The sequence below is a fragment of the Rhipicephalus microplus genome, chromosome X (genome assembly GCF_043290135.1).
Source record: "Rhipicephalus microplus isolate Deutch F79 chromosome X, USDA_Rmic, whole genome shotgun sequence".
NCBI lineage: Eukaryota > Metazoa > Arthropoda > Arachnida > Ixodida > Ixodidae > Rhipicephalus > Rhipicephalus microplus.
The window spans coordinates 114,576,586-114,603,263 of record NC_134710.1 but is presented as its reverse complement, the minus strand read 5'-3'; the positions used below and the strand labels follow the sequence as shown (position 1 = coordinate 114,603,263).

Below are 26,678 nucleotides of genomic sequence, written 5' to 3'. Positions count from 1 at the left end.
GTCTTTCAAGGTAATATGGCTGTCACTGGCGTGAGATAATCTACCAATGAAAAAGTAGACGTGGTGCTTGCAATGACTGAAATAAATGGCAACGCTTCGTTAGCAATGGAGCTTTAAGCGTCTCGCCATCCACACCATCCTCTTCTAAAAAGGCCCACTTTCATAAACCTGTTTAGACGCTTTTGCACAACAGGCTCTGTTTCCCCTTCAAGACTGACCACGAAGGCAATCGAAGACTTTGAAATTGACGTTGTCGCGTGCGTAACCTCCATGCCAAAGCTCAGCCTCCAACAGTTTGCCAATGAGTACGGTCGCAGCGTCGGAACAGTCACAAATGTTCTAAGAAAGCACAAGTTCCATTCGTATGACGTTTACCTTCGTCAGTACCTAAATAAGGCGGACTTTGAAAGGCCAGTTGACTTCTGCAATTGGGGCATCATCAAAACTGATTAAAAATTAACTTTTTGAACAGAATATTTCAAACTGATGAAGCTCGATTTAGCTGAAATGGAAGTCTTCATCCTCACAACGTCCATTATTGGGCACAAGAAAACCCCCACTGGCTGAGGCAGCACAGGCATCAAGTTCGCTTGAGTGTGAATGTGCGCTGTGGCATACTCGGGGACAGGATCATCGGACCTCACTTTTTGAGGGCAACTTGAACGGAAAGATGTACACTGAATAAATATTAGGCGTTGTCATTGATGACCTTGTCAGCAGTCTTTCCCTGAATGACTGGCGCTAAGTATGGTTTCAGCACCACGGAGCACCACCACATTTATTAACCAGGGTGAAGAACTGGTTGGACAGACGTTTTCCCCAACGGTGGATTGGGCGCGCAGGAGCGATGTTTTGGCCATCAAGATCTTCGGACCTTTCTCTACGTGACTTTTTTTCGGGGCAAGGTTAAATATCGAGTTTACGTAACAGAGCTCAGCAGTGTTAATACAGAATAACATCTGCATGTGCGAGTATTCCCACAGAAGTAGTGCAGCGAGTCATACAGTCGACGCGAGAGCGATTCATACTTTGCGTTGCTGCCGAAGGCAGGCATTTTGAACACTTTTTGAGGCACTGACGTTTTGAGAGGTGAAGAGTTTCGATGAAATTTGTGCATGACCAAAATAAGCTCATTTAGCAGCAGGAAACATGCGTTAGCAAAGATAAAACTGTTTCAGTCATTATTAATGAAGTTCTTGCTCTTGATTGCAATAAAATTTACAGTACTCGGACATCAGCAGTCCAGCTATTCGCGTAGTCCAGGCAACGACCACGCACGCTTGTCTAGTCATTAATACGCACATGCACTACATCCAGATTATCCACTCGCACCGTTATCTCGGCATGGTATCTGCCACTATCGTTTAGAGGCTCTGCAGTTGCGTGTTACGACACTGCATAGTTTTAAGGGTTCTTCGATTTTTGATTTCAACGGGCGAGAGGGCAAGACTAAATGTTATCACGTATGCCTACGCTTCCACCCTCTTCCCACACTAAAGAGCGCGCACAACATATACTTTAGTGATGAGCTTCGCGCTGACACTCACCATCTTGCATGCGTAATCATGTGAAAGACAAACTTTGGAACCGGATAACTTGGATCACAGGTGTGCTAAAAAAAATCTTCGAACAGAAACTGGGCAGAAACACCACTGCCTACATTTTTTTTTCAATATATATATGCCAACTTTCCGCAGCCTGTAAAAGGTTAATTTTTCAATTTTAGTTAATTGGGCTGCTGACCGCCTTAATTATCATCTAAATTTCTGTCCCGCTGGCCGCTTAACTTATTTGTGCAAGTGGTTTTCACGAGCCTTCGAGCACCTAATTGAAATAAATGATAAAGCTTATCTCTGAACACCCGGTAGATTAAGTGGGCATGGGAAAAAAACCTGATATGAAATGTCACTTTACAGTTACTGGCGAAAGACATCGACAACGATGTAAAGCTACAACCAGGTGTTTCAGCTTTGCACAATTGGGATCTGTATGCATCTTCCAGGATATATGCTCCTTAAAAATTATACCAAGCGTCCTAAATTATCTGGTTACTGCAACTTTGCATGGGCATAGGGTAGCATAATTTGGTATTTGGAAGCATATTCTGAGAGCACAGTAAAGGACACATTTTGTTTTTGTTTCAAATAGCATGACATTGTTCTTGGTGTACCAATCTTCAATTTTATAGCATGTGTGGACCACTAGAGCCTCGAGAGTACTAAAATTTTTTACAGTAAAAAATAGTGTGCAGTCATCAGCATATAGTTTTAGGTTAGAGTTTTCATTGCTTTTAGCTGTGTCATCAATTTATTATAAAATAATACAGGCCCCAGAATATGGTCTTTGGAACCATAGTTTCAATTGCTGTACGCAAATTGAAGGTATTTATCTCAAAGTACTGAGATCTGATCTATGGGTTTTAACTTCCCAAAACCAGCATAAGATTAAAAGAGGCGACCAGCTGGGGCAATTTACGAGCATCAATTTTAGACACACGGGCCTACAGCATTTTCGTCTCTATAAAAAATTCAGGCGCCGCAGCCGGGATTTGATCCCGTGACCTGCAGGTCAGCAGCCGAGAACCTTAACCACTAGACCACCGCAGCGGGGCCAAAATACTGGAATCGCGCACTCAGATATGACTGCAAAAGTTAAAGGTTTAGCGGTATTCCCATAAATCCATAATAATCTAACCTATCCATTTTTAACAAAAGTTCGTGAGATACGCGATCGAAGGCTTTCCTAAAATCCTAATACTATGGAAATTTCAAAAGCCCCTTTTCGATATTGCACAGTGCAATTTCTTCCTGGGCTAATAAAGCCCTTTCTGTTGAATGTTTCTTTTTGAAACCATATTGGCGTTCCGTTGTTAGATTGTATTTTCTCAAAAAACTGTCAGTTCTCTTGTTTATTACTTTTGCAAGGCATTTTGAGAACATGCGTTGATTGGATTTTGCACGATAGTTTTTAAGTTGTTTTTATGCTCTGACTTAATTATTGCAATAACTTTAACTAGTTGCAAGTTGGTTGCGAAAATACCCGTCAATAACACCCGTCAATAACACTAAGTTATATATATGTATTAGAATTTCCGCTATAATGTCTGATACATACTTTATTATTCGCACTTCTAAGCCATCGGGATCACAGATCTTACTATTTTTATTCTACTAAGTAGCATAAATACTTCAGACGTGGATGTCGGTTTCAGAAAAAAAAAACGTGTTTGATAATGGAGTAATGTCAGTTGTGTGTACGCTCTGATAGACATTTCCTGTGTTCACAAAGAAATGCTTAAACTTCCCTGCAAAAATTAATTCTGTTTACTATCAATTCACCTATTAGAATCATTCCATCTATTCTTCCATCTATCCTTAGCAACATCGCATGCCACTTAAGTGACCAGCCGTAATGGTTTTCTGTTAAACCCTTAGGGACGTTCTGGCAACGAAGTCACCTAAAAACGGGCAATATTCAGATTCAAAAGCGATGCATGCACTCATAAGACAAGCCGATATATATTGCCTTTCAGCGCACAAAAATTATTCAAGTAGCTGCAACGTTGGCTTATCGCTTTTCATCCAGACCTTTTTTTTTTTTTTAAGTAAGCCATATTACAAAGCAAAGCCCTACAGTTTAGTAGACGCACGGCCAGGAGGGATAAATTGTGCAATTTTCTAATTAAGTTCCTCTGAGACTTAGTTTCCTCTATCAAACATAGCTTAACTGTTTCGTTGCTCGGTTCCTTATATCCCTGACATTCTTGCCGGCCTTTCACTCAGCCTACAATTAATTTTTTCTGCTGAGATACTCTTGAAGTGTAAGGCAACGAATTTCAAATATCTTATTCTCGAGTTAGGCGGTGGTGCTACTGCATGACCACTGCGAACGAGTGTACTTAATAGACGTTCATTTGGACGTCTTGACCAGCTCGTGGCCTTCGTCCTTTCCCAACGACCTGCTTTATGGATTAAAATCAGCATTTTCGTAAAACCAATCAAGAATAGCCACATTGAAATGAAAAAAATTATACTAAAGAGAGAAACTCAAGTCCTCAATGTTTACACATCTGGGAGATTTCGGTGACCGGTCTCTTCAGCAGCGTTCGCTATGAAATGAAGTAACCCGATGAGACAGACAGTTTCGCTCGGCAGCTCTCGTGGTATTCACCTAAAGAAGAGCTACAGCTGTAATTTAGTCAAGGTCTATTGTAATCGAGGTTTCTTCAATGGCAAGGCAGCGACGAACCAATAAATACGCTCGGGACTAAGACCAGCCACGGACTTTTCTCCGGACAAGGTAAATACAGCGGACGACAAATCCAAATTGAATCTAGCGTGGAGCGAGCACGTCGTTTGCGCTGATATTTTAGAAAGCAAAGTTGCCTTTTCTGGGTAGGAACGAACACTGGTCGCCAATAAGAGAACAGTCCCTTAGGCTCGTCTTCTATCCTCCCCTCTTTTCATTTAGTGTACCGTGTGACACCCGTAAAAAGCAGTTATTACGGAGCTTACGTGGCACTAGAAGCATCACGCAGCAATAGGATGAACTCGCTTGCAACCCATATGGTCGATAGCTTCACCGCTGGTCTGTTTGTAAAGATTTAAGGCCTTAGGCGTGTATGTTGAAGGTCACCACCGAGAGTCTATGACCTTGACGGGAAGCGCACCATGACGAAACAATGCGATCGCGAATGCTTGCGGAAACAGCAGTCAGTGACTGAAAAAAAAACACAAAGACAACGCATGTCTGTGCAGCCAACGCCGCCTCTGCAGAACATATACTGGCGTGCGCGCAGCGCATTTACGCCTAACTGTAGGTACACACTATCGCTGCGGCGCCGGCTGTTGCCGGCGGCGCTACTCAGCGACGAGGATGTGAGCCATGGCGCGTGCACATCCTCAAACGGGCTTCTGTACCAGTAGGAACTCGATGCTGAAGACAACGGGATCCCGAACTGTGAAAGTGCGAAGTGGAACAACGACGGAAGCTATACGAGCGGAAGAAGTAAACATGTGCACGATAAAAAAAGGGGGTTCGCAGAAGGCGTTGCGCATGTGCACTGCTCATGGTGGGTTCTTTCGTATTACATGAGTGCAGGAAGACTTTCTTCTTCTTTTGCTGCGAGAGTGTAACATCCGCCAAACTTTTGGTTTCTCGCTGATTCGTGACTTCTGGACATACGACACGCACTAATTGAAGGTCCACTCTTTAGCAACTACGTACGTCCTGTGAACTACATTTCTGGCTTCCGCGTGGGCCATAAATAATCACAAAAACAATAAGAGCCTTGCGAAATCAAGGGCAAGGACATTATTTTTGAGCACAGATCATAGTCTGACAGCGAGTACCAGATGATGCATGCTGTGCGAATTTACGAGTTTCCTCCACGCACGACGTGTCAATTGCAGTCAAAGACTAGGGAGGCGAACTGCAACAAGAGGGACATGTCGCATCTTTGGATGTGAATTAACCACAATTGATCGATGGCAATAAGACGTGAAATAAGACAAGGACTTAGCGTGAGATGACGCCTAGGAGAAGATGTTTCAATATGCACTTTTTTTTCATGTAATCGACCCGTTCAAGCACTGCCTTGTCAGCACCGCGTCGGAATAACGAACATTCCCGTTTGCTATATGCTTGAGTGCACAACATGAACAGTAAAGCTTATTCTGGAACTAACGCGACTACCAACGAAAACACTGAAATCTTTGATGCCACACGTATATATGCCGCCACGCCTACCGCGGATCGAAGTATTCTATGTCCGACGACTTAGCGTGCCGATACCACTGCTCTTTGAATGTCATAATTTTGCTGGGCGCACGTTCGCCCAACAGTTTCATATTTTTTTCTTTCTTTATTTGTTTCTTTCTGTACCAGTACAGAAAATGGAGCGAAGGCAAAAGGCTGAAAGCCTGACAAAGGGCCTTTGCTCCAAATACAGTGAGGCAGACAGACTGACATAAGAATTTTGCAGGATACAGAAAATTATGAAAATATACAAAAATGCATAAGGTACATGTGTAAATACTGTAACACATACAACAGTAATAAAGTGTTATTTATAGTAAACAGAAATGTACATAACCATCTTAATGTTTTAAATACCAATAGATATAAGTTGCGATTTCTCATCGCTATTGCAAGAGATTTACAAAAATAACAATATACACAGGGAAGCACACGAAAAGAACACACGCATAAAAAGCATCAGATACAACTTAGGCAAAGAGGACACATAGAACGATAGTCAAGAAAATTCAATGTTGTTCTCGATCAGTACCATCCTGATCGTATGCTTCGAAACTGTACAATTTATGTCTAGGAGGCTGTTGATTTTGTTTAAAAACGTGGGTATCTGAAAAGATGAGTGTTGTCGTCCGTAGATTGTTCGAGTCTTCGGAGTTCTTCTAGCGTAGGTATGAAAATCGTACAGAGAGCCACGAGAATCCAGTGGATGATAGAGTCTATTGCGTTGTATGTACTGAAATAACTTGAAATAGTAAATCTGGCTTGCTTTGAGCATGCGATATTTCGAAAATAGCGGTTCTGTCCGCAAGTCACGTAGAGGGCCACGAAAGTCTTCAAAGATTCTCAGAATCCTCTATTGTAGAATAACCAATTTAGAATAGTTCGTTAGTGTTGTGGTTCCCCACACAAGACCGCAGTAAGAAAGTCGTGAGTTGAAGAGAGTATAAAAAAGGATGTTTTTTAGCCACAGTGGTATGAGAGAATTTAACTTGTATAAGCAGCCAATACTTTTACTTAGTTCTGACTTTAACTTTGCTATGTGCTCATTCCAAGATAAGTCTTCTTGAATCCAGACACCTAGGAACTTTTGGCTGTTAACTTGTTCCAATATGTGTGTCCCTGGTAGGTAATAGTCATATTAAAATTTCTTGGTTTACAGTCTTGGTTTACAGTTTACAGTTGGTTTACAGTTTCTCGGTCTACAGTCAAGAATGCCTGACAATTCATTTTTGAAAATAAGTTTCTCATCATCATCATTTGTGAACCGCATTTTTCAAAAATACCTCGTCTGTCGGGCTATGAATCGTTCGTTTCTTCAACGTGCATTGAGCGAAGTCAAGTTGCTGTGTACATCCGTAAAGAACTCACTTACATTCTCCAAAAAGTAGAGTCTCACAATGGAAATCACTACGTATGTCTATATGTTAAAAAGAAGTTGTCATTTACGCTTATAGGCGCCTATATAGTGCCGTCAGGTTGACTAGATCAACAGATATTGAATGGTATATTTGCAACGACTCCAGCACCTTGGATATTGATGGGTGACTTCAACGCCCATCCTCCATTGTGGGGAAGCATCAGGACAAATCGAAAAGGCAAGGACCTAGTTGATCTCGCATCAGAGCACGGGCTTCAGGTTCTGAACGATGGCAGCCCTACTTATCTCCGAGGAGTAACTTACAGCAGTTGCCTGGACTTGACATTAGTGTCGCATAGCATTGTCACGAAAGTCCAATGGTTCACAGATATTGAAACACACGGCAGTGACCATATCCCCACGTACGTGACAGTCAGAGGTTTAGACGATTCTCCTTCCCCTGGACATTCAAGACTTATTGACTGGGAAGAGTTTCAGATATCAGTGGAGAGCAAGTGCATACACGAACCACCGGAATCCATTGAAGAAGTGATTAGTTGTGCAATGGAGACTTCCACGAATATATGTTCGAAAGAATCGAGACGCACGGCACTCGACCAAGAGTTGGAACAACTTCGAGTGGTCCGCCGACGTGCCGAAAGACGATACAGACACACGAAACCTATCTCTGACCTCAGAGAATCAAGACGCATTCAGAAAAAAATCCAGCGTCGAATGCACAAACTACATGAACAACGGTGGAAGAATTTTTGTGACTCGCTAGACCCTCGAAAACCCTTGTCTCCCGTATGGAGGACTCTTCGAGGTACTCACTCGCATCCGCAACAGCGTCACCCCTTCGCCGCTCTGGTGCTACATCAACGTTGCTAACAGCTTGATGTTTCTGGGAAATTTTGTGCAAAGATTGCCGACGACATCTCTATACCGATCGATCTAATGCCACAGGATGTTCCAGTCGCACGAGATCAGCAAATGGAGGTTGCATTCACCATGGAAGAACTTCATGCGGCATTGAACACATGCAGACGCTCATCGTCTCCAGGTGCGGATGGAGTGACCTATACTGCCCTACGTCACCTAGGCCCGAAGACACAGCGCTGTCTCCTGGACATTTTCAATAAGTCTTGGCATGATGGAATGGTGCCTGATGAGTGGAAGTGTAGTCGCCTGGTGCCTTTGCTGAAGCCCGGAAAGTCTCCATTCGACTTGGCATCATACCGGCCTAGAGCACAAGCAAGCTTCGTTGGTAAGGTCATGGAGAGGATGCTGCTTACACGCATGCAATGGTACCTGGAACATTATAACATCTATCCTGATGCTATGGCTGGTTTTCGACGAGGTCGGTCCTCAGTTGATAGCGTTATTGACTTAGTGACCTCTGTTCAGCATCAGAAAGCTCAGAAGCGGCTGTTGGTAGCTCTGTTCTTAGACGTGAAGGGTGCCGATGACAACGTGACCCACGAGGCTGTTCTCAATGCTCTGGAAGCAGCTGAACTTGGAGGTCGTGTCTTTCGATGGGTAAGAAGCTACCTCACAAAAAGATCCATGTTCGTTTTAACTGAAGATGGGTCTAAGAATAAGTATTTCACAAGTCGTGGGGTGCCACAAGGTGGTGTTTTAAGTGCAACACTTTTCAACCTGGTTCTCGTGGGGCTCACTGAAATGCTGCCGCAGACGGCTTATATACCGGGTGTTCAAAATTAAGCTTTATGATTTTTTTAAAATTAGGCGCTCGAAGGCACGTGAGAACCACTTGTGCAAATAAGTTAAGCGGCCAGGGGGACAGAAAGTTAGATGATAATTATCGCTGTCAGCAGCCCAATTAACTAAAATTTAATAATTAACTTTTTACTGGCTGCGGTAAGTTGGCATGTTTATATTGAAAAAATGTAGGCAGTGGTGTTTGTACACAGTTTCAGTTGGAAGATTTTTTCTAGCACGCCTGTGTTCCGAGATATCCGGCTCCAAAGTTTAATTGTCTTTCGCACGATTACGCATGCAAGAGGGTGAGGGTCCGCGCAAAGCTCCTCCCTAAAGTGACGCATCTGTTGCGTGTGGTGTTTAGTGTGTGAAGAGGGTGGAAGCGTAGGCATAGGTGATAGCAATTACCCTTGCCCTCTTCGGCCGGCGAAACCAAAATGTGACAGCGCGGTGCGCCATGAGCCTTACGCATGATCCTGATGAACGCGATAACAGGAGACCATTTTTCGCGACGTTTTTTCGTGACTTTAGATCACACTGAGACATCTTCTTGTGAACGCGTTAGCAGGACCGTCCTGCACTAGGGTGCCTCCGGTTAGAGCACAGCGTCTCTGCATTGAAGGTCTACCAAGGAAATCCACGTGGAGTCCTTTCGAGCTAATATGGCTGCTTCTGGCGTGAGGTATTCTACCAAAGTAAAAGTAGACGTGGTGCTTGCAATGGCTGAAATGAATGGCAACGCTTCGTTAGCAATGGAGCTTTACGCGTCTCGCCACCCACACCGTCCCCTTCCAACAAGGCCCACTTTCACAAACCTGTTTCGACGCTTCTGCACAACAGGCTCTGTCCACCTTCCGAGACGGACCAGGAAGGCAATCGTCGATGAAGACTTTGAAATCGACGTTGTCGCGTGCGTAACCTCGATGCCAGAGCTCAGCATCCGACAGATTGCCGATCAGTGCGGTCGCAGCATCGGAACAGTCACAAATGTTTTAAGAAAGCACAAGTTCCATCCATATCACGTTTACCTTCATCAGGACCTAAATGAGGCGGACTTTGAAAGGCGAGTTGACTTCTGCAATTGGGGCCTCATCAAAACTGATCAAGAAAATGACTTTTTGCACAGAATAATTTGGACTGATGAAGCTCGGTTTTGCCGAAATGGAAGTGTTAATCTTCACAACGCCCATTATTGGGCACAAGAAAACCCACACTGGCTGAGGCAGCACAAGCATCAAGTTCGCTGGAGTGTGAATGTGTGGTGCGGCATACTCGGGGACAGGATCATCGGACCTCACTTTTTTGAGGACAACTTGAACGGAAAGATGTACACAGAAGAAATATTAGGTGTTGTCATTGATGATCTTGTCTGCAGTCTTTCCCTGAATGACCTGCGCCAAGTATGGTTTCAGCACGATGGAGCACCACCACATTTTTCTACCAGGGCGAAGAACTGGTTGGACAGACGTTTTCCACAACAGTGGATTGGGCGCGCAGGAGCGATGTTTTGGCCACCAAGATCACCTGACCTTTCTCCGCTCGACTTTTTCCTTTGGGGCTACGTTAAAGATCGAGTTTACGTAACAGAGCCCAGCGATGTTAATGACATGAAGGACAGGATAACATCTGCCTGTGCGAGTATTCCTGCAGAAGTACTGCGCCGAGTCATCGAGTCGACGCGACAGCGGTTCATGCTTTGCGTTGCTGCCGAAGGCAGGCATTTTGAACACTTTTTGGGGCATTGACGTCTTGAGAGGTGAAGAGTTTCGATGAGATTTGTGCATGACCGAAATATGCTTATGTAGCAGCAGGAAATATGCGTTAGCAAGGATAAAACTGTTTCAGTTATTATTGGTGGAGTTGTTGCTCTTGTTTCAATAAAAGTTACAGTACTCGGACATCAGCAGTCACGCTATTCGCGTAGCCCAGGCAACGACCACGCATGCTTCTCTAGTGATTATTACGCACGCGCACTGGCATCCAGATTCTCCGCTCGCACCATTATCTCGGCATGGTATCTGCCACTATCGTTAGAGGCTCTGCAGTTGCGTGTTACGACACTGGTTGCAAGCGTTCTTCGATTTTTGATTTCGACGGCCGAAGAGGGCAAGGGTAATTGCTATCACCTATGCCTACGCTTCCACCCTCTTCACACACTAAACACCACACGCAACAGATGCGTCACTTTAGGGAGGAGCTTTGCGCGGACCCTCACCCTCTTGCATGCGTAATCGTGCGAAAGACAATTAAACTTTGGAGCCGGATATCTCGGAACACAGGCGTGCTAGAAAAAATCTTCCAACTGAAACTGTGTACAAACACCACTGCCTACATTTTTTCAATATAAACATGCCAACTTACCGCAGCCAGTAAAAAGTTAATTATTAAATTTTAGTTAATTGGGCTGCTGACAGCGATAATTATCATCTAACTTTCTGTCCCCCTGGCCGCTTAACTTATTTGCACAAGTGGTTCTCACGTGCCTTCGAGCGCCTAATTTTAAAAAAATCATAAAGCTTAATTTTGAACACCCGGTATTTCTCTACGCTGACGATATCTGCATTTGGGCGTCCGGCGTGACACGGCCTCAAGTACACGCAAGAATACAGAAAGCGGCAACAATGACATCGACATACCTTCGCCAGCAAGGTTTGACTATCGCCACAGAAAAATGCGCAGCGGTGGCGTTTACACGCAAACCGATGTCTTTCGACTCATTGTGCATCGATGGCAGATCAATCCCATATAAGAGCACTCATAGGTTCTTAGGCGTCATCGTAGATCGTGACCTAACCTGGAGCCCGCATGTCACACACCTAAAGAAAAAGCTCATTGGCATTGAGAATGTATTCAAGTTCGTCGCCGGAAAATCATGGGGCCCATCCGTGCACTCCATGTTGCAGCTTTATACAGCCCTCTTTCTCGGAACTCTCCGGTAGAGCCTTCCTGTCCTGTCCAACACGTGCAAGACTAACATCCGTGCACTGCAAAGCGTACAAGCCCAAGTACTTCGGACATGCCTTGGCCTTCCAAGATGCTAATCGACAGTGTCAACTATTGTTATTGCACAAGAACAACCGGTCACAACGCACATCATTGTCTAGACGCTGAGAGCGCACCTTCGGCATTTATCATGGCTACCGTCACATCATTTAGCGTATTTGACAGATCGGAGGCCCCATTCTTCGTACTGCGGTATCGTGACAAAACATCAGGACATACTACCGCCTGGCTTCAAACTTGCGATGCATCCAGCAACTGCACCATGGAGTCTTCGTCAACCTGACATGCGCTTATCAGTTTCTGGAATCTTTAAGAAGGCACGCATGTCAACGCTAGCCCTGAAGCAATTGACTTTGCGTCTGTTGGACGAAAGATACTTCGACCGCATACATGTTTACACCGATGGCTCCACTAATTCCAACAGCTCTACAGGAGCAGTGGTTGTTCCATCTGAAAATGTGTTGCTTCAGTACAAGTTTTTTCACACCACGACGTCGACAGCAGTAGAGCTCGCAGCACTTCAAGGTGCAGTAAAGTACATTCTTCGCCAGCAATCTAACCAATGGGCCACCTTTTGCTACTCCTGGTCAGCCTTACAGTCACTACGGTTTGTTATGCAGCACGGACTACATGAACAATCAGTATATCAGATAAGGCACGACTACCACGAAGCGGTCACGGAAGGTCACGATATTGTATTTCAGTGGTTGCCGAGTCATTGCGGAATCGTCGGCAATGACCGCGCGGATGAAGCTGCTCGATCGGCTCATGACCAAGACCAGCGCACGCCCATACCACTCTTGAGAACGGACGCTGCAAGGCTACTACAATCACTTGCTCGCCGTATATCTCTCCTACAATAGAATACGCAGGGTTTCTCCAACACGCACCTGTACTCAATCGACCCAAACTTGCAACTTCGTTTGCCATCCGGGTTCCCACGATGCGCTGAAACTTTACTGTGTCGCATGAGGTTCGGCGTGGTATTTACGAATTCGTACTCTCGTCTCCTTGGAATGGCGAGCACTTCGGCATGCAACATCTGCGCCTGCGAGGAAACGCTTGAGCACATTCTACGTCATTGCCCAGCATACCAGACTGAACGACGTATTATGGAAGCCAAGCTCTGTCAGCTGGATTCACGGCCGCTTACAGAAGAGAAGATCCTGGGACCATGGCCGACGGCTTCCCATACGCGCAAAGCCACGAAAGCCCTCTTGTACTTTTTAAGGACCACCAAACTTCACGACCGCTTGTGAAAGAACTGTGCGAGGCCGGGCTGTGTAGTCTCGAGCTGACTATTTATGCTTCTCTTTCTTACTCCTTTTCTTTTCTGTCTCTTTTCGTTCTATTATGCCCCTTTTCCCCCACCCCAGTGTAGGGTAGCCAACCGAGCCAAGCTTGGTTAACCTCCCTGCCTTTCCTCTCTATTTATCTCTCTCTTTCTTGGTTTATTCACGGGGCAAACAGAATGTACTTGGTCTTAATTGCATTTAAGCACAACTTATTAGGTTTTAACTATGACGAGAGTCGATTAAAAAAAACATTCACGTTCTCTTCAAGGTCGACAAGTGAAGAACCCTCGAAAAAATGTTTGTGTCGTCCACGTACATTACTAGTTTGGGGCAATCTGGAATGTGGCAAAGATCATTGATATAAATTATAAATAGGAGGGGACTCAGAATGGATCCCTGCCGCACTCCTTTCTCGACCACGACGAAGGCTGATTGCACGTTATTTATGCTCACAAATTGCTGTCAATTTGCTAAATAGCTTTTCAATAGGTCGTGTGCAATTTACCGGCTGCGACTGATTTCTTCAATGTCACAAACTCATGATAATAATGACTGTTGATTTACAGGCTCCCTAGACATGTTCCTTCTCAAAAACGTTTTAGTAAATTCCATATAAACTTTTATTTAAATTGGCATGATTTTCAGAAAAGGTGAACTGCAGACAGTATGACAAAGAGCTTTATTCAAGGTGAGCTCGAGCTGGCACAAACTGATGATAATATCTGCAGATGAGGAAATTATACAAATGATGAAGACACGTCCAATTGATAAAGAAGAGTCGGTGACTGCGCTCCCAACAGCCATAAAGTGCAGTCAAATAAACTGTTGTGATTTATTCAAACTTTACCATGATGCACCTTTATCGTTAACCGCACGTGATTCGTGGTGTAGGAAGCCTTCACCTTCAAACGATCTCTTTTCTAGACTGCATTTGGTCTCCCGATAAACCGGAGACGAGACTCTTGGAACATTGGGAGCGGAGATTTGCTGCTGCTTCATTTACAGAGCTCTTCTGACTGCAGAAATATCACCACTCAGAATGGCTCACCTGTGTCAAGAAGCGCTTCGGCAGAGGTCAGCGTGCTAGCGTAGAGCTTGACGGCGTTGCTGTGACCCAAGCTGTTGACTGCGTAGAGGACAATGAAGTACTCCGTGCGCGGCTGCAGGTTGCGAACGCTGAACACGGGCTGACTGCTGCTCACGTTGAGCACCTGTGACGGCTGCTGACTGCTGTACAGTTCCAGCACGTACGTCGTGTTCAGGCCAGCAGCAGGCCCACGGGGCGCATTCTCAGAGACTCCACTGTGACCCGTCACGCAAGTCACACCCAGCGACGTCTCGGTCAGGTTGCAGATCTGGCAATTGTGTAGTGGCTCCGGGGGCTCTGCGGGCATCGCACCATGTTACACGATACACACTTCAAGGTTGTTTAAGGAAGAGCTATGAATTTCCTGCTTTATTTACAAATTTAAAGTTCAAGTTGTGAAGTTGGTTTTTTTTCTGCGGACTATGCTCGCTGTGTTTTGAGCAGTTTTAGCCGTTGCGGTTGAAAAACGTACGCCTTCCAGTGTCTGGCTTCTTATAAGCACATAGGCACATAATCACAGATCTGCTGCGTGGTTGCAGCGTGCATGTTAGTTATCACCAAGCATGGATGGCAGCAAAACAACCAATAAAGAACCACCTCGACATAGAGAAGTTACAAATACAAATCAGCTGAATTCGTAGCGACACATATTAAATAGTCCGACATTTAACAGCGACAGGTGATAGAACACATGCTATGAGCTTGTCTGTGTGTGTTTGTACGCGTGCGTGTGGGTGTGTGTGTGTGTGTGTGTGCGTGCGTGCGTGCTTGCGTGCATGCTCTTCACTTCCTTGTGTTTATTTTGTGTGTGTGCGTTTGCGCGTGCGTGCATACTCTTCACTTCCTTGTGTTTATTTTATAGAAGGTGGCCTCGGTGCAACAAACGTTGTGCCAGCCACTTCTTTGTTATATAATATACATAGCAGGGACATGCTATGTATATTATTCCCATGCCTCTAAAAAATTCATTGCCTATCTCATGCCTATAATCCCATGCCTATAAAAAAATTCATTGTTCCACTGTTCGGTCATTGTTATTTTGGAATCAAGGTCGGTGCTGTCTTTAATGGCGTGTATAGCCGAGGGACATGCCTGAATATTGCTTTCGAAGGTGGCGCGAGCCGCCTCGGAAGCATTGCATTGTGGTGTATAAACGTCTGGTTAGATGCTACTATAGTGTATACGTGTGGGGAATGTTCTTGTCTGTATAATAATTGCTATGTTTTAGACTGGTGTTTATTCAGCGGCTATCCTAGATACGGGTACATCAGCCTTGCCCTATGGTAAAGTGCAGGTATTTTACTATATGTGGCCATGTTTCTCGCGTGGCCGCACCAGGACTCGGCTTTTTTGTTCTCAGCCTTCAAGAATCGTTGGGGGGGGGGGGGGATGCTTCTATGACAAGTGGCGTGCCCGGTGAATGATTTTTTGGCAGCTTCGTTCCCATATAAGGCCTGAGTGGTCCTGAGCCCAAAATAAGTGAACTTGGTGGTGATGACATTGTATGTGCTTGCTGGTATGTGGTTTGCTCGTGGTGAGATGAGGCCTCTGGTGAAGTTGCGGATGGGTGTCTTGCTGTCACTAACGGTGCAACAGGTGGTAGTCAACGCGAAGGCTTAAGCAATGGCAATTTCTGCATCTGCTTCGGGTAGTGTGCTGCGTAAGAAGCTGGTGGTAGTAGTAGTAACATGATCCTACTGCGCGACGACGGTGAGTGCCAAGGTCGATTGTCGCGCACATTTTGCTGAGTCGACGTAAGCGCATGTGTGGCCCGCTTGTAACTGGAGGTCGTCGCGCAACAAGAACTCTCAAATCAGTGCGTGGCACGTGCACAACCTATATACGGTTGTTCTGTTTTGTTCTGTTCTAACTAGCTTGCTGCGGAGAAGTTGAAGTTTACGTCACATCGCATACTTCATTTGTATAAGTCCTGAACCGAAATAAGGAATGGTTGTGTTTTCACGTAATAATCAACGTAACACAATCATGAACTTCATACATACAGACAGGCAGTTAAAACAAAAGTAACATGCAAATCCCTAACCATGATTGATTGATTTGTGTGGTTTAACGTCCCAAAACCACTATATAATTATGAGAGACGCCGTAGTGGAGGGCTCCGGCCCTAACCATGAGCAACAATGCTGATGTCTTCAAGAGCTTTTTTTTTCAAGGTATAAAGCATACTTGTGCAAAACTGTTCTTGGCCAGGATTTTAATAATTTAATAACATGGGGGGTCCGGGGTCTAATGTCATTAAAGCATATTGTAACTAGCATCTTAGCGAGACATGAAGCAGGTATTTAAGTAGAAAGTTGTATGTCTTCGTCAACAAATCCATCATCGTTAAGTTCAAGAATTTCAGTGTGACCAATACACCTCTACCATGGCACGTCACAGCGTCACGTCACCGCTGCACGTGAAAGGCGGCGGTTGGCAAAACATCCACGCTGGTGTCTCAGCGCTTTGCAGTCGCGCGTTGCTTGGGGCAATTTTTTTTCTTTTTAGGGGCGAAGCTCCTTATGGCATGGCTTGTGCGTCCCCCGTTGTCGTAGTGCGTAACCTGTGGAACATACCCGCATACCAGTGGCACATACCCGCCGTCGGGCCCATATTCGAATGTCCACATGTTACCAAAAACGTAGCACGGCTTGCCCCAACATCGTGAAGGGGCCAAACACATACATGAATACGGAGCAGTGGGAGACCGCGCTGCTAAGCTCAAGCATCGAGGACCAACTACAGGTCATCAGGCAAGCCGAAGATGCCGCTAGGGCCCAAGGACTCTTAGCTGCCATCTAAGGGAGGGGAGTCAACTCCTCTAACACTTGCCGTTTCAATAAAAGTTGTTTCTCTCTCTCTCTAGCACGGCGTCGTTATCACGCTCTCGGTGTTAATAAACCACTGACAGCAGAAAAGTGGTACATACTCTCGTTTAGTCCTTGGATTGTCCGCTGGATGGCAGTACTTGTATATGATGAATATATGATAAAAAGAAGCGATATGGCAGTACTTGAAGTGTTCACTAGATGAACGAACAGTCGCACGGACGGACACACGCACGGAGAAACAAACAGACGGACATACAGACAGACAGACAGACAGACAGACAGACAGACAGACTCACTGACAAACTGACAAACTGAAGGACGAACGGACGCACGGATGGACGGAAGCACGGACGAATTGATGGACGCTTCGCCCCACTTATCATTACTCATTCCGTGAATATTTTTAAACGCTCAAACTTCATCTTACAGCTGCAGCATTAACTTTGGTATGTGTCGGAGATCATCTATGTGTGTGACAAACTGCGTGATGATATATTTGGCATGCTCGCTGGTTGTTTATCATGGAGCCGGCCTGTGTGAAAAACGGCGGCATAGTCTTCAAAAAATGTGCAGTGTATGTAATGGCGTGTAGTGTGCTTTGAAACGCATCGATAGTATTGATTAACCTTTAGGGATGATGAAACTGAGAATGTTATGTGTGATGTGCGATGTGTAGAGAATGATGCCTCTTGTTTGCGAAAACATTGCCACTTGTTGCGGGTCGGTGGCAGTAACCGAATGTAGATGTAACTTCCCGATTCAACATTTTAGTGAAGGTAAACATTATTTAACGCTATAGTTTTCGGGTGGGTACATCTCAGCGTTTGCGCTGCGGGCAGAAAAAAAGAGTACATGATCTGCGGGCTGAAAGATGAAAACGCATGAGGTATTAGCATGTTTTAGCATTGCTGAAGCTGCATATAAGCGCCTCTTTCCTGACCTCTTCTTTCTTACAATTTTGTACGTGGCGCTATACACCCGAACATTCTGCATATACGCTGCGCCATGGCGAATACGTAAACTTCATCAATGTATAACTCGTATTGCCGGATACCTCATACTTCCTAATGGAAACAGCGCAGACTCTGTGCTGTTTCTCATATACTCGATCTCTATGGAGTAACAATGCGCATTACATATCTGTATAAATAGGTTATTGGGTTTGAAATCGCATAAACTTTCAGTGGGTTATGAGGAATGCTATAAGGTAGAATTTCGCTCTAAATTTTACAGGCATTTGTTAACCCCAACCTACCAAACAGAAAAATGCGTTTTTTTATTTATCTCAAATCAGAACTTTTCGTAGTGAGTGATAATCTTACGCAAGACCTTACGCACAGCAGCTCAAAATGATGCTATGTCGTGACTCAATGGTGATCCCACGAGAGATCGACACGGGTCCAAAAGTTGATATTTTAGATATCATTGAGTATTTTATATTTCGTGCACCTCTCACCAGGTAGCCCGAAAGTCAACTTCGTTTTATGAATAACGGCATAACTTACGAGAAAAAAAATAATAAACTTCACCACGAGGGCACCAATTTCGTCACCTGTCATTTTCGAAAATTGCCGATGCTATAAAAAGAAATATTTTTGTTCCAAGGAACATATTTTTTACCTGAAATGCATGTCTAAAAGAATGAATTCATACGGTTTCAAGTTTGTAGACCTTAAGGAAATAGCTTTTAAAAATGTCTAATTTTGCGACAGTTTAAAATAAGTTACGTACTCCTCTTTTTTTTCTCCAAAAGTATTGCAAGCAGCGTTTTCAAACTTGACACGTTCTAAGGATATAGTTGTTCATTAGGTACATAAATTATTGCTGCCGTGGGGCAAATGTAAATTTTTATATATTGCCTCAAAATTCTCAATTTGACAAAAGTGTGCTCCACTGAAATTTGAATAATAAAAAAACCCCATCTTCGATTTTTCCTAAAATCTCGTAAATAGACAACAGAAGGACATCATACAGTAATATGAAAAACCATGTTGCATTATTTTGTTTTTAGCGACAATATTTGTGGTACAAATCAGAGCTTTTCGAGAATGCGCTGATAAGTTGAGAACTCTAGAAATCGGAACGGAAAAGCGGCAATAAGCTTCAAACGCGAGTAAACTTGACCGCATTTGGTGAAGAAAGGCTGTTTTAGCAGATGGGAGTAACTATTTTGAACACGGTATTCTACAGTATCTGAATTCACTCTCATACGTAGAGCACTGAGACTTCTAATATGTGGTGCCTCTCCATTACTGACACACAGATGGAGCTTCTGTGACGGTCATGTGTTTGCAACACGTTGGGTAAGAGAATTGAATATTGAATGAGTTCATAAACGATTCATAACAAATTTTTATCACTTGGAGCACGAAGACTGCCGCATTAGACTGAAGAACACGCTTTAGGGCAAGTGTCATCCGTCGTTTGCTCTACAGATGAATTGCTGTGCGCCGCATCTTGGAGGCAATGCTTTAGATCATATGGTTCAAAGAAGGGACAAAGATTACGCCTCCCGTAAATATATCGACAAAAACATTGTGAAATTCATTTTAACGTACTATATTTCAGTTTTGCATTCGCACTGTGGATACTTGCGCGCAACATACAATTCTATTACCTAACGTGTTGCAAACACATAGCCGTCACAGCAGCTCCATCTGTGTGTCAGTAATGGAGAGGCACCACATATTAGAAGTCTCAGTGCTCTACGTATAAGAGTGAATTCAGATACTGTAGAATGCCGTATTCAAAATAGTTACTCCTATCTGCTAAAACAGCCTTTTTTCACCAAATGCGGTCACGTTTACTCGCGTTTGAAGCTTACTGCCGCTTTTCCGTACCCATTTCTAGATTTCTCAACTTATCAGCGCATTCTCGAAAAGCTCTGATTTGTACCACGAATATTGTCGCTAAATACAAAATAATGCAACATGTTTTTCTATATTACTGTATGATGGCCTTCGGTTGTCTATATACGAGATTTTAAGAAAAATCGAAGATGGGGTTTTTTTATTATTCAAATTTCAGTGGAGCATATTTTTGCCAATATGAGAATTTTGAGGCAATATATAAAAATTTACATTTGCTCTACGGCAGCAATACTTTATGTACCTAATGAACACACTATATCCTTATAACGTGTCAAGTTTGAAAACGCTGCTTGCATTACCTTCGAAGAAAAAAAAAATGGGGAATACGTAACTTATTTTAAACTGTCGCAAAATTAGACATTTTTAAAAGCTATTTTCTTAACGTCTACAAACATGAAACCGTATGAATTTATTCTTCATTAGACATGAATTTCAGGTAAAAAATATCTTTTTTGAAACAAAAATATTTGTCTTTTTATAGCTTCTGCAATGTTTGAAAATGCCAGGTGACAAAATTGGTGCCACCGTGTTGGTGAAGTTTGATATTTTTTTTTCTCGTAAGTTATGCCGTTAATCATAAAACGAAGTTGACTTTCGGGCTACCTGGTGAGAGGTGCACAAAATATAAAATACTCAATGAAATCTCAAATATCATCTTTTGGACCCGTGTCGATCTCTCGTGGAATCACCCTCAAATAGGTACGTTCACATTCATGCAATAAAAATATTGCTCAAAGTGCCTGTCACCATGAACATGCAGAACGTTTGCTTTTGAAGAAAATAGGATTTTTTTTAGGCTACTGACTACAATGAGGAAATCGCCACATGCCAACTGAACAGAATCGTGCGTAATAGACAGTGACCCTTTCGAATGAATGTCCACAACTAGTACCTGCTCCAAGGAAGAGGACGGTGGGAGGGCTGCTCGCAATGATGTCCCTGTTTGAAAACAGGAAGAGGCCTATTCTGGCTAAAAATGCGTTTTGATTAGGCAGCTCGCAGTCGTAACCAACGATTAGGCGCTACCGTATTTGTACCGAAAGGTAATGGAACGGGAAGTGCAGTAAGGCGGTAAATGTAATAAAAATCGGGGGTCTTATCATTTTGGTCAAAGCACATCACACACACAAAAAAAAACAGCGAACTGAATTTTACAACGTAGAACAGCTCAGTTCCTGATACTGATTTGAACATCGGACTAATTCGACACACTATATATACCGAAAAACTTCGTGCTGCCCTTGAGTAGCCCCCGATGGCTGAACTTATCTCAATAATTGTATAGCTATAATTGTTTTTATATTCGCGCCCTAGAGCAATGTCACCACTGCTTGTGAGTCGACAAAGGCTACCTATCTTTGGCGCATGTAACAATCAAGACAAATTTGATTGCACATACAAATGAAAGTAGCAGGCATCAGTCCCATTATTATCATCATGAGTCACCATACCAACAAAGTGTGCAGCTAGGCTGGCGCTCGTATGGCCTACAGACGCGTAATTGCGGTTTCTTCGCGATTTTGCAAAATCGTCGATTATGGCGCAGTGTGAACTTCGCAACATTACTAGCGGTAAGTTCCCACCGGCCAATGCCACATGCATTGCCTCACGGTACGCCGTTGAGGGGTTCACCAAGAAGTGGAGCATGGCAAGCGAATGAGAATGACTGTAAAAGAACTTGTTGTTGGGCTAGTTGGCTGCTCATTTTTAAAAGCGAGCGCTCTTCGTGTTTGGGGCCTGGATGTGTGCGTGTGTGAATATGCCGTGTGTTTGCGCTCTACAATTATATTTCTAAAACAGAACGAGAAGGAGATGCGAACTGGGTTCGACGTTCCACTCTTGGAGGCAAAATCCAAATGTTCTCAAGTTTCTTCTGATTTATTTTTTGCATGATATTCTACCCTTCCTTCAGATCCACCTCAGTGGAACAGCGGCTAAGGTGCTCGGCTGCTGACCCGAAGGTCGTGGGTTCAATCCCGGCTGTGGCGGTCACGCTTAGATGGAGGTGAAATGGTGGATGCCGGTGTACATTGTGACGTAGGTGAACGTTAAAGAACACCGGATGGTCGAAATTTCTGGAACCCTCCACTATGGCGTCTCTCGATCATAATTAAGACGCAGACAATATTATTACCCTCCCTTCAGCGCTCGTTACGCCCTAGTTCGCCAATGAGCTGTCTTGGTTGTTTATTGCCTTAATGGGCCCCTAAACCACCCCTAATTATATGAAGAACGAGAGAGTAAATCTCTCCTGGAGTTTCCTGTGTTTGCGCCACAATTCGTGACGCCAGCTGTTTGTTCACGTGACTTCACGGTGAAATAAGCTCTTGACTGGCCGATATACGAGAGGTGTCTGTTGAGAATTGTCACCTACCCTGCTTTGTCATACACTCGCATGCCTAATCCGCTTGGTCTTACTTGACTGCCACACACGATAAACTGATTTCACTGCGTTTCCTGCATTCACCTTTGTGCTAGCGGAAAAAGCAGTATGTAGTCGAAAAACGTGAAATTCTGACTGGTTCAACGCCTAGCGCTGACATTTCACGTGGTCTCTGAAAAAGAATTGGGGGACTCTTAAGCTTCGTCTTTAAGATTTGAACGTGATAGCAAAATGCGGCCCCTAGTGCGCCATTCAGCCGCCAACTGCATACTTATTAATATGGTGTGTTACATACAAACGCACGCACGCACACACGCACACAGTTGATCGTACCAGCGCGTGCGCGCGAATGGTACGTGCAGGTTTTTTTATCTAAAGCAAGAGTCGCATGGCCTCCAAGATACACTCCGCGCGCTCGCCATCTCGGGGGCCATAAAGAGTCTCACAATGCCTCACAGATAGCAGTACAATATCTAGCGTTTGTTGTTTGCTTGATAAACGCCTCTGGAAAGGCATTATATGTTTTCCGCTAGATGGACATAGCTGTCCATTTTTGGAGCTGTTTGAAAATCCTGTGTGCTTTTAGCGTCGATGGCTGCGCTATCCCCGCCTTTTTCGACGTAGTTTGAGGCTTCCCAAATGCGCCTACAAATCACCGAATGGGCTCGTTTTTCTCGTAACACCTGTCGAACAAAACGCGTTAAAGGGGCCCTGAAACACTTTTTCCGAGTAACCATGGAATGAATTCACTAGAAAAGCTTATTGCCTCATGAATTCAACGCCGCAAACATTTTAAGAATCCGTTCAGTGCGAGTGGAGTTACAAAGGTTTGTCGCATGCTGCAATTGCACAATCTCTTCTCTCGTCCCGACGAAAGCGCTGGAAGCTAAGCAGGCAGGGGTGGCAGGTGCAAAGACACTACCGCGCCTGGTGACCTTGAGCACTTTTTTTTTCTTCGAATGCGTGGCTTTTTCAGTGTGATTGCGTGCGCACGCGTAGACAAATAGCGGCCTCCCACGGTGATTTATGTAACTTGCTTTTTCGCTCACGGATACACAGACGATTTTTCGCTCACAACCAATGGGGCCGACGCCGACAGCGGGATTTCTGCGACACGAACTATCTAACGTTATCGTTTTAAAAATAAATAAAAGGTAAAGATGACATAGCACTTGTAGACTCTCTACAACTATGCTTTCCCGCCGTTGAACACGATGTGGTACAAGTGCCCGTTAATATCGCCATAACTTCAGTGATAAAAAAACAAAGAATAAGTGCATTTTTAAGTGATGCTACGCAAGTGGTTCCCAAAATATTACCACATGCAATGAAGTAGTTACATGACTAGTGTTAGTACTTCTGCGTGCGTGCGCGTGTGTGAGTGTGCTACAAGTTTTCGGCTCCCGTGTGTATGAAAAGTCGAGCAGTTGCCAGGGGCAACGAAAACGAAATGTAGGCAAAATCAGCTCAATGTCTTCTTTTTTTTGCCTCCTTCCCATCTACTCTTGTATTTTCACTTCCTCCGCACATAAAAGTTAATATATGTCTATGGAAAGAGACGAATTAGCCCCCTTATGAAGTCATTGGAAAGATAAACACTGAGCTTCGCGTTGGGCGATGACGTGGTCTCCGTATAGAAATGCTCGCTTAATAGGAAGAAATAGCGATGCAGACAGGCTATAGCAAGATTACGACACCGCAAATGACCCCACTTTCCGGCGAAAGTGTATCACCACTGTCAGAGCCATGCTTTTTAACTCCCGCTATAATAAAGCAAACAAGCAAGCAAGCAAGCCACCCCTCCTTCCTCACACACATACATACATACACACACACAACACACACACGCACGCACGCTTTCTCTCTCTATCGCGTATTCGCATTGACAAAAGTCGTTCGGAAATGAGCACAGCGTGTACAGTTTTCCCCTACCTCCCACGGTTTGTTAAGCGACACGACGGAGTGAACAGACGCAGAAGGAGCAGATAAAGACCGAGTCGGAAACAGATGTGTGCATTCTCCTTGGCTGCGCGCACAATGGCCTCCTGCAGGCAGATGAGGGAAGTCGGGAGGACGGCGCCAAAGAAAAGAAAAGCATCGCGATGGGCAGAATTAAAAAGTGGGCCTTATCGGTTCGACATTGCGGGTCGGAAATGTACAGATACCGCGAGGCTGCAAAGGAGACGGGGGACGAAGCTACACTATTCGGTGCCAGTGACGGTGACGATAAGGCGTTGCAAGGTGCTCCCACTGCAGCCAGAGGGTAAAATAAGTGGCCCGTGGGGCTGTGCCACCGAGGAGAGCACCTAACACGCTCCGTGAGGGAACATGCATAATTAATGGCAGATAAATGTTCCCGTCAGTCGGATCAGACGCCAAATTCAAGCAGCGTCCGATTGCAGTTTCGCATTGGAAATGGGCAGTTCTGCTTGACCAGTTAAGTTGCTTACAGCTTACCTGTGCGCGTCCGTGCTGGCGTTCAATTTTCGAAGCTGAGAAACAAGGGTGACGCTTGTGTTTTTGCTTGTACCTCCGAGTGGGGAAATTGCGAATAAATCTGCTCTCAGCAGCAAATAGATATCACGCGTGATGCATCTACCAACGAGGAGCCCGCTCTCGACTAGAGGGACAACAAGAGGCATTCCTTGAAGGAGCAGTGCCATGAGTAACTTTAGGCATGTCGCATTTTTTGCGTCAACGGGAACTTATTGATCCCCTAGTATCGATTAGGTACTGATCGGAGGGATGGAATAATATTATAATATTGATTCGTATAATTAGGGTGGAAACAAATTCAAATCAGGTCCAAAGCCCGCCAATTTTTAGAGCTGCTAAAGCTACCAAGCGTCACCTCCCGTGGCCCAGCCCCATGTGATGACGTGGCCACGCCAAATCGTGACTCGAGTTTCAGCTGACGTTTCGTCTGCTCAGAGCGCACATGTAGGGATGTCTTCATCACTCCCATTGTGGTCACTGCCGTCATCATCATCCACAAACTTGAGAAATCACCCCAAGTGGTACAACGAAAACGCAGGATTAACACAAACAGGCTGCATGAACGGAGCTAAACAAAAAGTGAACCCATTGGCAAGCGTCATCGCCAGACGGCGGCACCACAAGTAGGCACCGCGCTCACAACACTAAAATGTTTATGCCATCGTTGCTCGCTCATCGTCATTCAGTGCCTGAAGCGTGGCCTATGGTAGCTTGATGAACACGTCAAAATACTCTCGAGGTCGCTTGGTGCGGGACGCACCGTTGAGCCTTTGGACGCTCTTTGCGCAAAAAATAGAAAAGCTCCTGCGTAACGGACGCCACTCATACCTCGCTGAAAGCACTCATGCATACCAAACAATCGAATGAACTCAACATCGCAAGTTTGAAATTTAATGTCACTGCTCCTTTGAATAAGTAAAGATGATGCATTCGCAAGAGCTCTCTATTGAACTAGTTTATTTGACTTAACATACTGTTCTGTTCCGCATGATATGTTATTGTTATGCTGTGTAATACGCCGCTGTTTCCTTTATTATCCTTTCCTTGCCTTTTTCAAGTACCTTCAGTGTGATATAGCTATCTTGTAAAATTATACTTGAGAAGAATTTCTTGGACAAGTTACTACGAGAAACAGGCTCCTCCCCATCCATTGCTCTGCCGGCGTTAAAGATGGGCAATAGAAAAGCACAGCGCGACAGAGACAAGAAACGAAGATCATACTCCATGAACGAGAGCTCGTGTGCGTTCTTCGTCCCCTGTAGCACTGTGCTTTCTTACCGCTATGAGCCAACTCAACCATGTCAAACTTTTGCTAAACGGACTTATCATGCTGGGATGTTCTTCATTGTTTTTGAATGGATACTAAAGAGAAACAATGAATTGGTGTAGATTGATAAACTGCACTCTGAGAGCTGTAGGGCCTCCAATTTCGCTATCGTAAGTTCATTTTTAGCGGAAAAAATTGAGGTAGAAGTTTCAATTTTAACTTACGTGCCGAAATGTCTTAGTGTGCAGTTAAGATTTTCAAAATGCATTTTTCGTACTTTTTCGGCATTGGCTCTGTGAAATTTTTTTGAAACTTCGTATGCTAGATCTAAGGCACTCACAGATGGCCTTTTTATCGATTAAAAGCTACGAAGTACCTAATAGATGCTTAAAAAATTTATGACGTCAGAGTGTTTGGTGCGGAAATTGTAAGGTGGCGTCTCCACCCACATCTTATTTTCGCCCGTTTTTTTCACTTATACCAAACGTATAGTCCGCATGCCTGCAAGAGTGGTGTTTTTGGGATTGCAAAATTGCACTTTACTAATACGTGAAATTCTCTGTATAGCGTCTCCTTTAAGGAGACCAGTCCAACGCCTGCTATTGTGGAG

At 44.4% G+C, this 26,678-nt stretch overlaps 1 protein-coding gene across 1 annotated transcript in view; it reads right to left on the bottom strand.

Moving 5' to 3' along the window:
* The window catches only part of LOC119176786 (synaptogenesis protein syg-2), a 253,756-nt gene that overhangs the window by 24,942 nt on the left and 202,136 nt on the right, over nt 1-26,678 (bottom strand). The window contains exon 8 of the mRNA XM_075876407.1: nt 14,183-14,518. Coding sequence (XP_075732522.1) covers nt 14,183-14,518 — 336 coding nt within the window. The remainder of the gene's footprint in view (nt 1-14,182; nt 14,519-26,678) is intronic.